The sequence below is a fragment of the Sceloporus occidentalis genome, unplaced genomic scaffold, assembly GCF_023333645.1.
Source record: "Sceloporus occidentalis isolate IW3139 unplaced genomic scaffold, rSceOcc1.0.p SCAF_1, whole genome shotgun sequence".
Lineage (NCBI taxonomy): Eukaryota > Metazoa > Chordata > Lepidosauria > Squamata > Phrynosomatidae > Sceloporus > Sceloporus occidentalis.
The window spans coordinates 24,397,792-24,413,900 of record NW_028316981.1 but is presented as its reverse complement, the minus strand read 5'-3'; the positions used below and the strand labels follow the sequence as shown (position 1 = coordinate 24,413,900).

Here is a 16,109-nt window from a genome sequence, read left to right as displayed (position 1 = left end):
GTGGTCTGAAAGGGCTATGGGAGGAGTTATATAGAGTTAGTCTGCTAGCTGCACCCCCTAGTGACTCACAGATGTGACTCACAGAAGCTCCACCCCCTCAGCAACAAGCACACCCTCCCAGAGTTTTTAAAAAAATCAAACACTCACCACTCAAAATGGCTGCCCAGTTCCTTCATTGCCATCCTCTGAGGCTTCATTGTAGGTGGAGGTTGAGAGAGTGTGATTTGTCCAAGGTTTCATGACTGAATGGGCATTTGAACCCTAGACTCTAGTGTCATAGTCCAACCATTATGCCAGTTTGGTTCTCCCTGGGCTTATACATGTGTCACCAAAATATTGACTTTGGATGTTATGGTCAATGCAGCTACAGCAATGTTTAACACTGACAAGCAAATAGCATAAACTTGAAAAATCCCTGTGAAATCAGGTAAAATTGTTATTTTAATAGTAACTGGAGGATGTAAAAGTAATCACAGCATCCTGTTAGTGACATAGGACAGCATATGTCTTTGACTGGTCATTGTGGAGGGAGGAATTCAACTTCTCATTCACACAGTGACCCCTCTAACTTTTAAAAAACCTATCTCTTTATTGCTGCTTCTACAACATAATAATAATATTATAATAAAGTTTTATGTATATGCCACCTTTATTCACTAGAACTTTATACCCCATTTTTAAAAATGTAACATCCTTGTGCCCTTTGTTGTCACTTCAAAAATATATTTGTGAAGATACACGTTGAGTCTCCCTTATTCAAAATCCTTGAGACTAGAAGTGTTTTGGATTTTGGATTTTTTATTTTATTTTGGAACCTGTGTTTGCATATGCATATACACAGAGAGAGAGAGAGGGGGGGGGGGGAGAGATTTTGGAGATGGGGCCCAAGTCTAAACACAAAATTCATTTATGTTTCATGTACAACTTACACATAGCCTGAAGCCAATTTTATACAATTATAAAGACTGTTGTGTACACTGAACCATCAGAAAGTAAAAATGTCACTGTCTCAGCCAACCATGAAAAAAGTGTTGGTTTTTGGAGTATTTCAGATATAGAAATTCTTGATAAGGGAGACTCAACCTGTAACTGTGTTACTTGTAACTCACAGTGTTCAAGCTCTCCATTTGTGCACACTTATGTTCACCAGGTAATGGGGGAGCCAGCATCTTCTGTCCATCAACTCTCTTTTCTGACATTCTGCTGAATGCATTGATGTTGGAGTGCAGGCCAGTAGGGAAGATTCTATCCCCCTCCATACATTGTAGGGAGTGAATATGAGCAAACAGTTAAGGGCTAGGGCTAATGGGCTAGGCCAGGATTAAAACCATCCTCACAGGAGGTAGCAGCCTGCTAAACTGGTGGACTTCAACTAGCCAAGCACTCAGCTGATATCCTGCAGGGCAAGGAGCCAAGTACTCAGTCTCCCAACAGTCCAAAATGGAATAACCTGACAGCAACAGATGGCATCTTGCTGATCAGCCCCTTTGTGCAGCTATTAACTCGCCTTAGACGAAGTCCCGGTAGGTTCTTATTTTTTGCAGGAGCAAAGATATAAAATAATGAATATCTGTGTGATCCTAATAGGCCAAAAGCACCTTTTGCAGTCACTACTAGAAGTATTCCCTCTTTCCTTGCTTCTTTCAAATTAAATGGTTTTATCTTGGCAGGCAAGACCCTATTTCTGTTATTGTTCTCAGCCTCTGACTACAATGAAGTAATATATTCTCCTGAACTGTGTTCATAAGGAAGATTGTACCATGCACCAGTTCTGAGTTGGTCACTGGGCTGCCCGTGTTTGTCAAGTGTCACATAGTTTGCCCTTGTGCAGATGATTAAAAAAAAGTTTGGATGCATCCAAGCTAGAGCAGGATGATGGCATGAGGGAGAGATGTTTTTAAACCCTTGAACCCACCATTAATTATTATTATTATTATTATTAACCTTTATTTATAAAGTGCTGTAAATTTACACAGCGCTGTACATACAATCTTTTAATTGGACGGTTCCCTGCCCTCAGGCTTACAATCTAAAAAGACACGACACAAAAGGAGAAGGGAGTGGTGGTGGGGAAGGGTAATACATATAAAATACATAGCAATACAGGAAATGATTCAATAAAACAGGCAAGAAAAGAAACAACAAATAGCAAGTGACAATTATGCAATGCCTGGGAACGCTGCCCTGAACAGGATGGTCTTCAACTCTGTTTTGAAGCTGGTTAAAGAAGTGATGGCTCTTGCTTGTGGGGGAAGAAGGTTCCAGGAGTGAGGGGCAGCAAGTGAAAAGGGGCGAATCCGGGATGGGGCAGAGGAAATCCTGGGCTGAGACAGCAGACCTTGACTAGCAGAACGGAGGGCCCGAGTGGGAAGGTGAGGAGAAATAAGGTCTGATAAGTAAGGGGGGGCCAGCCCATGGAGGGCTTTAAACGTCAACAGCAGGAGCTTATACTGAATGCGGAAAGGGAGGGAGAGCCAGTGAAGGGATGCCAACACAGGAGAGATGTGGTCAGAGTGGTGGGTGGAAGTGATAATGCGTGCAGCTGAATGCTGGACAGAGATTAAAGGACGGAGGTGAGAAAGAGGAAGCCCAGCCAGGAGGACGTTACAGTAATCGAGTCGTGAGATCACTAGGGCATGGACCAGGATCTTGGCAGTAGAGGCGGAGAGATATGGTCGGATTTTGGCAATATTGTATAAAAAGAATCTACAAACCTTGGCTGTGGTCTGGATCTGAGGGATACACGACAGAGAAGAATCAAAGAAAAAACCAAGACTGTGGGCTTGCTGGACTGGTTGAATAGAAATGTTGTCCACAGAGACAGAAAAGGAGTGTTGAAGGGTGGGCTTAGGAGGAAAGACAAGAAGCTCCGTCTTGGACATGTTGAGCTTCAAACGCCGATGGCGCATCCACTGCGAGACAGCTGTGAGACAAGACGAAACTTGCCGTTCAAGCCTTGGAGAAAGGTCAGGGGCGGAAAGATACAACTGGGTGTCATCGGCATACAGATGGTAGGAAAAGCCAAAAGAGCTGATGAGGTTACCTAAGGACAGTGTGTAGAGAGAAAACAGAAGGGGACCCAGAACAGAGCCCTGGGGAACTCCGACAGATAAGGGAACAGGAGAAGAAGTCTGACCCCCTGCAACTACTGCAAAAGATCTGCCAGACAAGTAAGATCTAAACCAGTCGAGAATTAAGAATAGGAGAAAAGCTGAAAGAATAAATGTGACTGCGAATTTGCCTTTCGTGGCCAATAGTTGGTGTGGTGCTTCAGAAATCCTGATATAGGGGCAAAGGGTGAAAGCAAGCTGGCTCTGCTGGGGGCTAAAGCCAGTTTTTGCAGATTGCCATGCTCCTTCTCTGTAACACCATCATTGTGAAAGATTTCCCATCCTAAAAGATCTGATATTCCTCTCCTGTGGTTTAGTTACTGGGAGCAAAAGCTTCAAAATTAAATATGGTGGCATTTTTTATTCCATTCTTTTGCCACTTTCTTTGAGTGAATCCCATTTTAGGACAAAGGCGGGATATTAATCCAATAAATAAATAAATACACTCTTCCCTGTCTCCAGCAAAAAGATGTTCTTTGAATTTGGCCAAGACTGAAAAAGGTTGCCCACTTTTGGATTACTGAAAAACGGCTTGATCTAACTAGTCCTGATGTGGACATCACCTAGCTGAAGATGTGATGATGAGGAACCTCCTGAGGGGGTTCATTTTGTATTACAGTTGAATGGTATGTGATGTTGGGCACAGACCTAAATATTCTCAATTTCATTTTAAAAATAAACCCGAACAACAACTGTCATTGGCCCTCACCACAGCACAGCTCACAATGTGGGATGGGGAGGCTCTTTTAACAAGTTTCTGGAAGGCCACAAGGTGACTGCTTTTGTCTCAAGGCCATGATTGTGCCTGGTGAGATTGAAAGATTTCCAGTAGTCAAGCTTTCAATAAGTGACATACTGTATGTCCTAACACTTTTCCTCACATGACCAACAGAAACAAGATCTCATAAAATCAGCAAACAGTATGTGCATAATTCAGCTTCTCTTGATGCTGAGTTTGAGTAATGTTTATGTAAATTAGAACTTCACTTGTCCGCTCTCCCGTTGCTGTACAGAATTATGCTCAGTACTGAGGCTATCCTACTTTGGTCACATCATGAGAAAGCATGACACACTCAAAAAGATATTAATGCTTAGAAAGGTGGAGGGCAGTAGAAAGAGAAAGAAGAGCACTTACCAGATGTATAGACTCAGTCAGAGAGGGCCTGAATGTGCAAGACCTAAGCAGAGCAGTGAAGGTTGTGGGGAGGGCTTGGAGATGTCTCATCCACAGGATCACCATGAGTCGAGGCCAAGAGCAACAACAAACTGCCTATTACTGTTGTGAAATCCTGCATAAAGCACTGTGTTATTGACACTCTTGTCTTTTCTCCACAGAGGATATAATGTAGAAGAGGCAGGAGGGCCCCAACACTCATTGGTATCTGGACTGGACTCATCCCTCCATCCCTCCCCGCCTCCCTCACTGCCTTTCCTTTGCTGCTGCCAACAGGGGGGGAGGGAAACACAAGATGAAACCATCCAACTCTGAAGTCTCCGAATTTTCTCACCTCCTCACCTGCGCTGTGCCACTTCCAGATACACCTCCACCCCTCCCGATTCGCCAGCTTCAGCTCCTGCCCCCTCTGCTGTTTGGCTGCTGGACGGAAGTTTGACCCACAGATCTAAGTCCATCCACCCTGAACTGGATTGTTTTGCAGGAGAGGAAATGTGAACACCACCATTTGTATTTCAAAGCAATGATGTCCCCTGGGATTTTAAAAAAAAGACACTAAATCTTCTCAGCAGGACCCAGCCTTTCCAGGAAAAGCTCCCAGTGCCCCCTCCTCCCCACCCTGCCGTGCCACCCTCACCCCAAAAACCAAGAGTTGGTTGGTGCCAAGATGCTACTGTTGCAATAGACTCCACCAGGGACACCTCTTTGCCTCATCTCCCCCCCACCCCCATTTTTAACCTTTTGGCAACTTTGCTCACCTGTACGTCTGGGGCTGCCCAGCACCTAAGACTGATCCATTTGATATACTTTTGTGTGTAAATTAAACCGTCTCTGAACAGGGTAAAGGTGAGCATTGAATCCCCTTCTCTTGCGGGATTTCAGCCACCAGAACTTTGCATTCTCCACTCATTCTGCCCAGGTAATGCAGCCGTACCTTAAAGCGTACAGAAAAATGGGATCTTTGTTTGCCACAGGGTGCCCCATCATCTCAACCTAGGCAAGGAGACTCTTCTAACACTGAATGTAATCTTGGGACAGGTCCCACCTGATTAGGAGAGCATGGGGAGGAAGGAGGCAAAGGGGAAGCAAGGGTAGAGGCAAGATTCTCCTCTTGGCTGCTGGCAGGAATGACAATCTGCACAGTTGTGGCAACAATATGTAGAGAGATCTTGTAGCGCCTTTGAGACTAACTGAAAGAAAGGAGTTGGTAGCATGTGCTCTTGTAGGCTTCAGTGTACTTCCCCAGATGCCTTTGGAGGCCACAGTTTGGTTCAGAGGCACATGCCTAACTCCACTTCCCTCCTTGGGACACAGTCCTTCAGGTGAGAAGATGTGGCTCTTGCACCCTCCTCCTGCAGGAATTAGCATCCTCAGTATCCTGTGTAGTGGATTAAAGAGCAGGAGGGGCAAGCATCCAAGAACCCACCACCCCAACCATTCTCCTCCCACTCTCAGTGACTCCGAAAAACAGGACAGCAATGCCCTGTCCTAGATGTCTGCTCCTCCAGACAGCAGTGTACTGGCTAAGCCAAACTCCCCCCTCCCCTCCCCAACATGCAGTTTGAGGTGAATATTGAAATCATGCCACAATTGCAACCAGTTGACCCTAAACAGTGCATCCTCCAAGCTGAGCCTCGGATTACACGCAGGAGAGACATCCAGACTAGGATGAGGCCAAACCTAGGAGTTTATCACACTGGGGCTAATTTCAGTATTAAAAAGAGATTAAAGTGCATTTAAAGCATCCCGCAAATAAAGCAAAAATGGCAAGTAATTGCGTGAATGATTATCACACCCAATTGTGCAAATAAAGTGATATTGGAAATGCATTGTCACTGGAATCCCGGAAGTAAAAAGATGTGCGTTTTAATGACAGGTTTTGTGTGATGTGTGAAATCGTTTTGCGTAATTACGCGATTTTTCCAGGATGTTCATGGAATAAACTCCCAATCTCCTTCGTGTGATAAACTCTCTAGACTTAGACCCAGTGGTCTGTGCTAGTGTCACGGACACACAAAGTGGGAGAGAGAATTTGTCAGTCTGTGGGGTTCCCTTTTCCTCTGTCACATTATTCCTTCTCCCCCCTCACAGTAGCTATTGACATTATATGCCTGTGAAGCAAGAAATAGCTGCCTTGGCAACAAGCCTTAGGGTCCCCTTTTTCTCCAACCTGAAGATGACCACAGAAGAGGTAGAGAGAGAAAATGTTTTAGTCATTGCCAAGAAAGAAAAAGAGGGGGAGGAGAAGAAAAAAGGCCATATAACCAAAGGAGATGTCAGGACGTAATGCCAACATTGCTTAGGCTTATTGTGGTGTCCAAGGCTGAAATTCCAAAGGATGCCCTGCATGGTAGTAAAAGGATAATCTGAACAGACCATTTGCCACCCTTTTAAGAGTAATCCAAAATCTGATGCCTGCAATGAGCCACTTCACCCTTGTCAAGTGGTGGGACCAATCTTATGTAAATGGTATGAAGGGTCCAGTTACAAACATAAAAGACAGCCTACAGTGGTAGTTCTGAAGCTATCTGATGTGGTGAACTGGCAGGGTGTTTGCACCCCAGTGTGCCAAGAACCAGCAGCATATTTGTGCCCATTAACTACAATTGTATATTTCTTTCCAGCCAACGGCACACTGAGTGACACCAGTCCACAGACCACCACTTTGAGTAACACTAGTCTGGCACTCAGGTGGACAAAATACACACCCCTGTCTGATTTTGTGTTGCCCAGAAGTCCACAAACATGGCCAAAAGATTATCTCCTCTCCATCATATACACACTCTAAAAATAATTATGCTAACTGGAATCCTCCAGGAAAGGTATTCCTTCTCTAAAACACTGTGTGCACACCCTGCAACTTCTTTGGCGTTTTTATTTTTTTACAAAACCGGAAGTGGGCCTCTGGCCATTTTAGTTTGGGGAGTAGCCTATGACAGGTCAAGGCCCCCAAAGGGATTGGACTTGCCTTTCTAGAGCCTAAACCTACAAGTGAAGGGAACCCATGAGCCAGAAGAAAAACCTATTGTAGCATTAAAGACTGGGGATATAGAAAGATGCAACAGCAGGAGACTTGTGGTTGGACCATCTGTTGTTTAATAGCTGCTGGGGAGGGAGATGGTGCTAAATAGACTGTGGCACTGAGAGATCTTTTTTCTGATCCATTCCCCTGCCCCAAGCCATCGTGGTCTAGTAGTTGGAGCATTGGGCTATGACTCTGGAGACCAGGGTTCGATTCTCTGACTGGCTATGGAAACCCATTGGATGAGCTTGGGCGAGACACGTGCTCTCAGACCCAGAAAACTCTGTGATAGGGTCACCTTGGGATCACCATAAATCAGAAATGTCTTGAAGCCACACAACAACAAGAAGCTAGTATTTGATGCAGAGGTGATCAGTGTAAATTGGAGCTTCAGAAGCCATTTTCTATCAAGTCAAGGAGGGGAAGAGTTACACTCACTCCTAACGCACCATAATCTTTATTGCATTCCCACAAATAGTTCCTGTTAAATTATGAAAAGAACAGCAATTAGAAAAGATCTTCAAAGATATAGCCATGTTAGTCTGTAGAATCAGTATGTAGAGAGATCTTGTAGTACCTTTGAGGCTAAGACTAAACTTGTTGACAGCATGAACTTTTGTAGACTTAAGTCTACTTCAGATTTCCACTCCACCAAATGCATCTGATGAAGTAGACTTAAGTGTACGAAAGTTCATGCTGCCTACTTCTTTCTTTCAGTTAGTCTCAAAGGTGCTACAAGATCTTTCTACATAAGGAAAGTATCTTGTTTGGCCTTGAGGGAAAAAGTAAGCATGGATAGGGAATGGGTGCTCTATCACCCATTGAGGGAGGGCCTAGTGCACAACAGGAATGGTATCATGGTCATGTCACTGGATTTTGCCAAACAAGGAGCCCTCTCACTGTGTGACACAATTAGAGCACTGCGATGCAATTTTGACTAGGACTTTAACCTTGTTTTAATACATCTCTTTTAAAGCTGAAATGCACTGACAACTAGCTGCCAAGTGCTGTGAGGCCATGTCCAGGGCAGGAGGTGTTTCACTGAGGTCCTAAAGCATATTCACAGCCAAATTATGTGACCTAAGGAAAACAGGGAACCAGGGGTTGTTGTTGTGTGACTTCAAGTTGTTTCTGACTTAGGCCAACCCTAAGGTGACCCTGTGATGGGTTTTCTTGGCAAGTTTCTCCAGAGGGGGGTTGCCACTTCCATCCTCTGATGCTGAGAGAATGTGATTTGCCCAACGTCACCCAGTGGGTTTACATGGCTGAACTAGGATTCAAACCCTGGTTTCCAGAGACATAATCCTACGCTCAAACCACAAAATCACACTGGCTCTCATAACCATAGGTGAAGTCAAATATGCAGGCTCAGTCACTGAAATCCCCATTCATTAAAGCCATCATCAGTAGTACTACCCTCAGGGCAGGACTTTTGGGGCACAAGTCTAGGAACCCACTCAGCAGAATAAACAGGGGAGGCCCCAAATCGTACCACAGTTTAAGCAGTATTATATATGTTGCCACCCCACATTCAAACCATTACATCCAGAGTCTAAAATTGCCACTGGCCTCACTCTCTGGCATGCTTGCTTGAGCTGGGAATCATCTTTACTTAACTCAATGGGGCTCACTTTAGATTAAAACACAGACTGGGCTGGACTATAAAATGTAGACCCCCAGAGCATCAGGGACTCATTGCTAAGATGGGCAGGGAGGGATGGCCAAACTTGAGCAAGGGCATTCCTGCCTCATAGGCCCAAGTGTGTGTGCATCTACACACAACCTCCTTCGAATCCACACATCTCTGTCCTACTTTCCTGGCAATAGTTCCAGGAAGGTTCAAAATACTTTGGGAAGACCAAAGCAGCTTGGAAGGAAGGGAGAAGCAAGTAGCTTGCAACTTCAAACGCTACCAGGGTTTTCTGGCCTGGGTGAGCCTTTGGAGCAAGATCACCTTGGGGCAAAGCAAGATGCGAATGTCAACATTATGCAACGTGTGTTGGTGGAATGGGATTGCTGCTGATTGAAAATGGCAAGACTGGTGGAGGAAGGAATACAGTAGCTGTAATATATATCTGTATTTTAGTACAAAAAAAAAGTTTGATACAGTGTTTCACAAAACCTTAACTGGAAAACATAAAAATCAAGATGGATTGGATTGGACCAGAACCTGTTGCATTAATGGGAAAATGTGCAATTTGTTTTTCTTTATTCTTTTGCTTTGGGATTTGGGGGTGGGTGGTTGGGAAGTGTGGTACCAACATTGTGTTGTGCTGATGTCTGCAAGCTTCTTCTGTCTATGAATTTATGAGGGCTGTGGGGAGGGGAGCATTTTGAAATATGTCAGGTGTGTGGATGTGTGTTGCCTGTGAGATTCTGAGAGTTCTCATCCAAAAAAGTAACATTTCCAAACTGTGTTTTATAAGACCTGACAATCCACTGCCTTTGAAAAGGTTGTATAGGGTAATCCCATTCCCCCTTCCCAATATAGATTATATGAAGGTGAAACAATTGGCACATTTTGTGCTGGTTCAGATGAGTGGATGTGTACATTCAACCCTCTGCATTTGTGGGTTTCTTTTGTGGATTTGATTATTCACAGATCATTTGCTTCCGTCTCTGCTGCTGCCATATTCCCTTTGGAATAGGGACTGCAAAGCTCATAAGACTGAGACTGTAAACAAAAATTGTAAGCCCCTATTTAAAATGGTGTAAGGCAGCACAAGAGACAGCAGAAAGCCCCACCAGCTGCTGACTTCTGCCTTGCAAAGGAACCCTGCATCTCGAAGGCATCTACAGCGGGATGAATCCACAAATTGCACCTTTTTTGTGTTAAATATAGTTTGGGGTGGGGTAGAGTTACGGTTTTTCCATTTTCATGGGGGGGTTCTGCACCCTCAACCCCAGCAAATGGGAGCGGGAGCTGACTTTATCTTGCTCTGCCCACAACAGTAACCCTACACTTAACCACTGGCTGCCACTCCCCTTCAACCATAATGCAGCCACATTTTAAAAGGGGAAATCAACAAAAAATTTCAAGGAGGAAATCAATATGAACTACCTCTATCATGAGCACAGTCCTGTTTGGATCTATAAATCCTACGTTCTTGTCCTGGGAAGACTTGGCATTAAGGTAGGGACATGAGGGGAGAATATCATAAGCCTCAGCCTTTCCAAGTTTCATTACAATACTAAATGAATTACCATGATGACTGAAGCGATGACACCGAAACATTAATGGGAGCCCTGGAATGCCACTACATCTCTGTGCAGAGACTACACATTGCAATTGTCTTAGAGTTCCACTGATTGGGTCCTTGGCCAAATGTTTTGTTAGCTTCCCATCTGTTCTGGAAAAATTGGTTGAAATTAAAGCATTGCTAAAAAGAAAATTATTAAGCATTCACAAGCAGCCGCCTTGCTTAATAAGGCAGAAACTTCTGCAAAGAGAAGTCCTGTCTTGTCATCTATTTGGAGTTCTGTGCGTATGTCAGCCATATAGATAAGGGTGATCTGGCAAACTCTGTATGCTGGAGCTTTCGAGAAGTGTTTTTGCTAAAGACCCCAGAACAACTTAGTTGTCAAGGAATAAGAGTGTGAGTGTGAGGGTTCCTTTTAGAGGTTGGCAATTACAGTAGTTAAATAATAAAAAGCAGAGAATAGGAATAAAGAATATTCTTAAGAATAAACTGATGTATCTTGCAATGGAGGAACAAAAAATAGCGGTTCCTCCAAGGATCTGTGTTGTGATCTATTGTTTGCCAACTTGTCCATCTGGTGTTAGGGCTGAGGAGCAAGGAGTCAGATTTGCAACTGATAGTAAACTACAGTTGTCCCTTTTTATCCATGGATTCTTTATCCATGGATTCAACCATTCATGACTTGAAGATATACACACACACACACACACACACACACACCAACCAAAAAGCAAACCTTGATTTTGCCATTTTATATAAGGGACACCGTTTTACTATGGCACTGTATTTAATGGGATTTGAACATCCACAGATTTGGGTATCAATGGAGGGTCCTGGAACTAAACTCCAGTGGATACCAAGGGCCTGTTGTATTTATAAAAGCAAGAGTTCCAAAATAATCTCTTGAAACTGGAAACACAGGCAGTAACATGGCAAATACCGTAAGAAAGATGCCTGTTTTTCTGCATGGAGCAAACCTATAATGTTTGGTCCTGCCTTAATTTTTTTAAGGTGCCTAAGCAAATGGTCAGAGGTACACAAAAATGATGGATGGTGTGAAACAAGTGAAGACAGAGCTTCCTACTACTCATAATACTTGACCTTAGGGTCATGTGTGTGTGCATGAAAGAGAGAAAATACATATGTATGTGTATGTGGAACAGATGCTTACTTGCTGCTTTTCTTAGAGAAAAGCAGTTCAGGGAGTAGCAGAGCAATAACAAGGAAAGGGATGCTTAACTGCAGTTCTCCGCTCCTGGATATATATGTGGTGTGTGTGTGTATGTGTGTGTATTCGCTACTATGGAATTTCAGTCACATTTTCAAAATGAAAAGTAGTGCTGGCCCATCTGAAGTAGAGAAAAGATGTGAAACTGGATATTTAGGCACTCTTTCCCCATGCCAGCTTCCATTCAAAGTCCTCCTTCCTGAAAGCTGCTTCTTCATTTTTGATACATACATACGCATATCATATGTAGCTGGGCTACATATAAGCAGAACTAGCTCTCTCATAGCTGAGATAGGAGGATATTGCTTGGAGGTCAGATGGCATGAATATACTGGCTTCTCTTTGCAAATTAATTAACTCTAACAGGGAATTTCTAGCTAATTCAGAAGAGAGTTCCTCTTCTCTCTCACTTTCTGTAGCTTACCTGATTGTCTTTTCTATAGCAGGGATAAGGAACATCTGTCTATCCCTCTATCATTTTATTTACACCCCAACTTTTTCATAAGACTCAACACTGGCCATGCTGGCTAGGGCTGGTTGGAGCCAATGGCATCACTCAGGGTGTGTGGTGTGTGTGGACCACGCTAGGTGACACCCTAAGGTGGGGTGACACCACTACTCTTCAAACTTTATTCATTCATTCATTCATTCATTCATTCATTTATTATAGTGATTTGCATTCCGCTTTTCTCCCAAAATTAGGATCCAAAGCAGGTTACAGTCTAAATACCCACAATTAAAAACTTAGGAAAATATAATTAAAAATGTACAAAAGTGACAATTAAAACAGAATTAAACTGTGGCAAAATTAAAACAGATCAATTGCTTAAAAACAGAATACAATTAAAAAGATAAAAGCACTTAAAAACTATGCACATTAAAACAGCACACCACCCCCATGGTGTTATTTAAAAGCTTTCTGTTTTAAATGCCTGTCTAAACAAAAAGGTCTTGGTCTGCCGGAGGAAGGACAACAAAGAGGGGGCCGTTTTGGTCTCCCTGGGCAGGGAGTTCCACAGTCCAGGGGCAGCCATGGAAAAGGTCCTCTCTTGTGTCCTTACCAAACATACTTGTGATGGGGGTGGGATGGAGAGAAGGGCCTCCTCTGAGGATCTTGGGTCCCAGGCCAACTCATATAAGGAGAAACAGTCTGCTAAATAGCCTGGACCTGAGCCAGACAGGGCTTTATAGGTCATCACCAGCACTTTGAATTGCGCTCAGAAACTAAATGGCAGCCAGTGGAGCTGTTTCAAAACATTTTGATTTTAAAAGCAATGGACTGTGGCGTTTGCTTGTGTCCCATTAAAATGCTGAACAGATGGTGTGAGTGGGGTGAGGCTCAGTGGGAGAAGAAAAGAGAGGCCCCAAGGTTGTTGATGTGTTTTTTTTTTAAAAAAAAAATTAAAATTAAATTTTTAACATTTTACATTATTTTTTATTCTTTTAAAATTATCTTTAAAAACATCATCTTTCACCAAATTTTCACTTCAACTCCATGAAATTATGTATAGGTAAATGCACTGAGGCAGTGCGTATGATATTGTAATTTAAAGGTATAATTTTAATCTTTCTATGATATGCAGGATTTACGGTTAATGATTAACATGAGTACAAAAGACATGGCTAAGGATTTTGTATGGTGTGGGATGGGAGGAGGTCATGGGGGCTGACACCATGAGAATTACTGCACCGGATGACACCAACCCTTGTGACGCCGCTGGTTTGGAGCTGCAGTCCAATGACAAATGGGCAGCAACACATTCTTGCCTCTTCCTATCTAAACTGAGCTGTCACTACCATGCAAATACTCGATGACTTGGATGTCCCCAAGAGCATGTTTGAGCTGAAGAGGAGTCCTGTGCTTGAAAAGGCTGATTCCTCTCAACCATTTTACAGACCAAGGTCTATTTTGAAAGCCCATCTTGTTATATGGGATCCTTCCTTCCTTCCTTCCTTCCTTCCTTCCTTCCTTCCTTCCTTCCTTCCTTCCTTTTCAATTTGGCCTAACAGATGTCAAACTCTCTTCCTTCTGCATGCCTCCCATTTCTCACTTGTTTTCTTTCCCCTTTTCATAAAGAATTTTGAATGAGTCTTGGATGCATCCTCTTTTGCTTCTATCACAGTCCAGGGGGTTGTTCCCACTTAAGATTTGAAACGATTTAAAATACAACGTTTTTAATAAAATCGATTCAAAATAACACTGTTCTTATCCCGCTATCCGAATCGCTTTGTTCATCGTTCCCATCTGGTTATTTAAATCGAAGTTTTTACCTGCAAGCGTTCCTACTTGGCATGAAATCGGTGTTTAAATAAAGCGATTCTTCTCCTCCATACCTTATTTGGAGCTGTCAATCAATAGTACGTCAGAATGACGTAACGTTAATCCGGAATATTTGGAAGCGATTTATCTTTTGGCATCGTTTCCATTTCATTGACTGTTTGTGAATTTAGCGAATTTAGGAAAGCGAATTTAAGAAACCCAAGCTCTTTCCAGAGGAACTATGGGATAGGTTTTGCATCACAGCATCCCCTCTTCATGTCTCCCAAGACAGCCAGGGAGAATCCCTTCAGAGAGCACAGAGATCAATGAAGGAGGCTGCTGGAAAAGCAGGGTGGGAGCACTCTTCCCAAAGATTCTCTTTCCAGGGTTGGAGGAGAAGGCAGATTCCGTTTGAGAAAGGGAGGGAGAAAGGCTCTATCCCCCCCCCCATTGATCAGAGCCCTTCCTTGCCTGGGTGAGATCAGATGCCTCCTCGCGAGGAGCCTTCCCTTCCCTGCCTGGGCGAGATCAGATGCCTCCTCGCGAGGAGCCTTCCCTTCCCTGCCTGGGCGAGATCAGATGCCTCCTCGCGAGGAGCCTTCCCTTCCCTGCCTGGGCGAGATCAGATGCCTCCTCGCGAGGAGCCTTCCCTTCCCTGCCTGGGCGAGATCAGATGCCTCCTCGCGAGGAGCCTTCCCTTCCCTGCCTGGGCGAGATCAGATGCCTCCTCGCGAGGAGCCTTCCCTTCCCTGCCTGGGCGAGATCAGATGCCTCCTCGCGAGGAGCCTTCCCTTCCCTGTCTGGGCAAGATCAGAGCCCAAGCGGGCAGGGAATGCCTCTTCGAGAGGAGCCTTCCCTTCCTGCCTCTCCTCCGTTAGAAATGGGCTCTCCCCACACAGAGGGGAGGTTGCAAAAATAAAAATAATCCTTATCTCTTATTGAAAGACCACAGCGGACAAAGGGGTGAGGGAAGCAAAAATGGCGACAGCCATGACAGATGGGGACAGAAAGGGCAACTCCCCCAAGGCCAGCCCCAACGCAGTCCGCTCCTCCCATCCATCTAACACGATTCAAAGGCTGTCGTTCCTATTTAAATACTCCGGTTCCTAACTCGAATCAATGGAAAAACGTAGGTCGGACCCTAGTGTTTTTTTAACACGCGTTAAATGAGGAAAGCTCGAATTAAATTTCTATCCCGCTCTACGATTCGATTTGTAGTGGGGACGATTGCGGGTTGCTCTAGAACCGTTCTAGGTTTAAATCGGATCCTAATAGGAATGCCACTCCTTGGATTCGATTCAGAACGCGGGGTTTCACCTAGTGGGAACAACCCCCAGGTTTAGAATCACAGATTTAGAAGGGACCCCAAAGGCCATTTACTCAGGAATATAGCAAGTAGAGCACCCCTTAGAGATGGCCATCCTGCTTCTGTTTAAAGGCATCCAAAGAAGTAGAGTCTACTGCATTCTGAGGCAATCTATCTCCACCGTTTTTCCATCTTGTTCATCCTCCTCTGGATAAATTCCAACTTGTCAACATCCTGCTTGAATTGTGGTGCCTAGAACTGGACCCACTATTCTGGGTGACGTTTGACCGAATTTAATGCCTCCCAGATGACTAGTGGAAAGACCAGTACACTAAATAGCCCAGCAAAAAATCCCACTTGGCATCACTGCATTTTCTGCTGCTGTGCAAGGCCTGTTAAAGAATCCATGCTCAACACAGTGTGTTGCTCTTTGCTATATCTCTTGATCATCCAGCCAAATAATTGAGAGTCAAACTTGAGCTGGCATTAAATGTGTCGTTAGTAATGACACCTCTGTGCATATGCATTTTATTATTTCCAGAAATGGGGCAGGAACAATTTTTGTTGGGATAATGAATTGCAGAGATGAGAGTTTTAATGCTATTCTGCCAACACAGGGCTAATGCAAACCATCTCCCATGCACCAATGATTCATTTATGAAGAAATTCATGCATGCTTGATACATTAAGCATGACATCTAGTTTGGCCCTGAATGGAGCGGTTGCAGTTTTTAGAAAAATAAGGAAAGACGCTCTTAAAAAGGCAGGGAACTGCTAATTATGCAGTCCTCCGCATTCATTCATGAAGC

General features: G+C 44.0%; 1 protein-coding gene across 2 annotated transcripts in view; it reads left to right on the top strand.

Moving 5' to 3' along the window:
* The window catches only part of LHFPL4 (LHFPL tetraspan subfamily member 4), a 100,446-nt gene extending 94,333 nt beyond the window's left edge, over positions 1–6,113 (top strand). For both annotated transcript variants that reach the window (XM_089517585.1, XM_089517575.1), the window contains one exon: positions 4,446–6,113. In XM_089517585.1, the coding sequence (XP_089373711.1) occupies positions 4,446–4,459 (14 nt within the window). In that variant the 3' untranslated portion in view covers positions 4,460–6,113. The remainder of the gene's footprint in view (positions 1–4,445) is intronic.
* Positions 6,114–16,109: the final 9,996 nt, after the last annotated feature.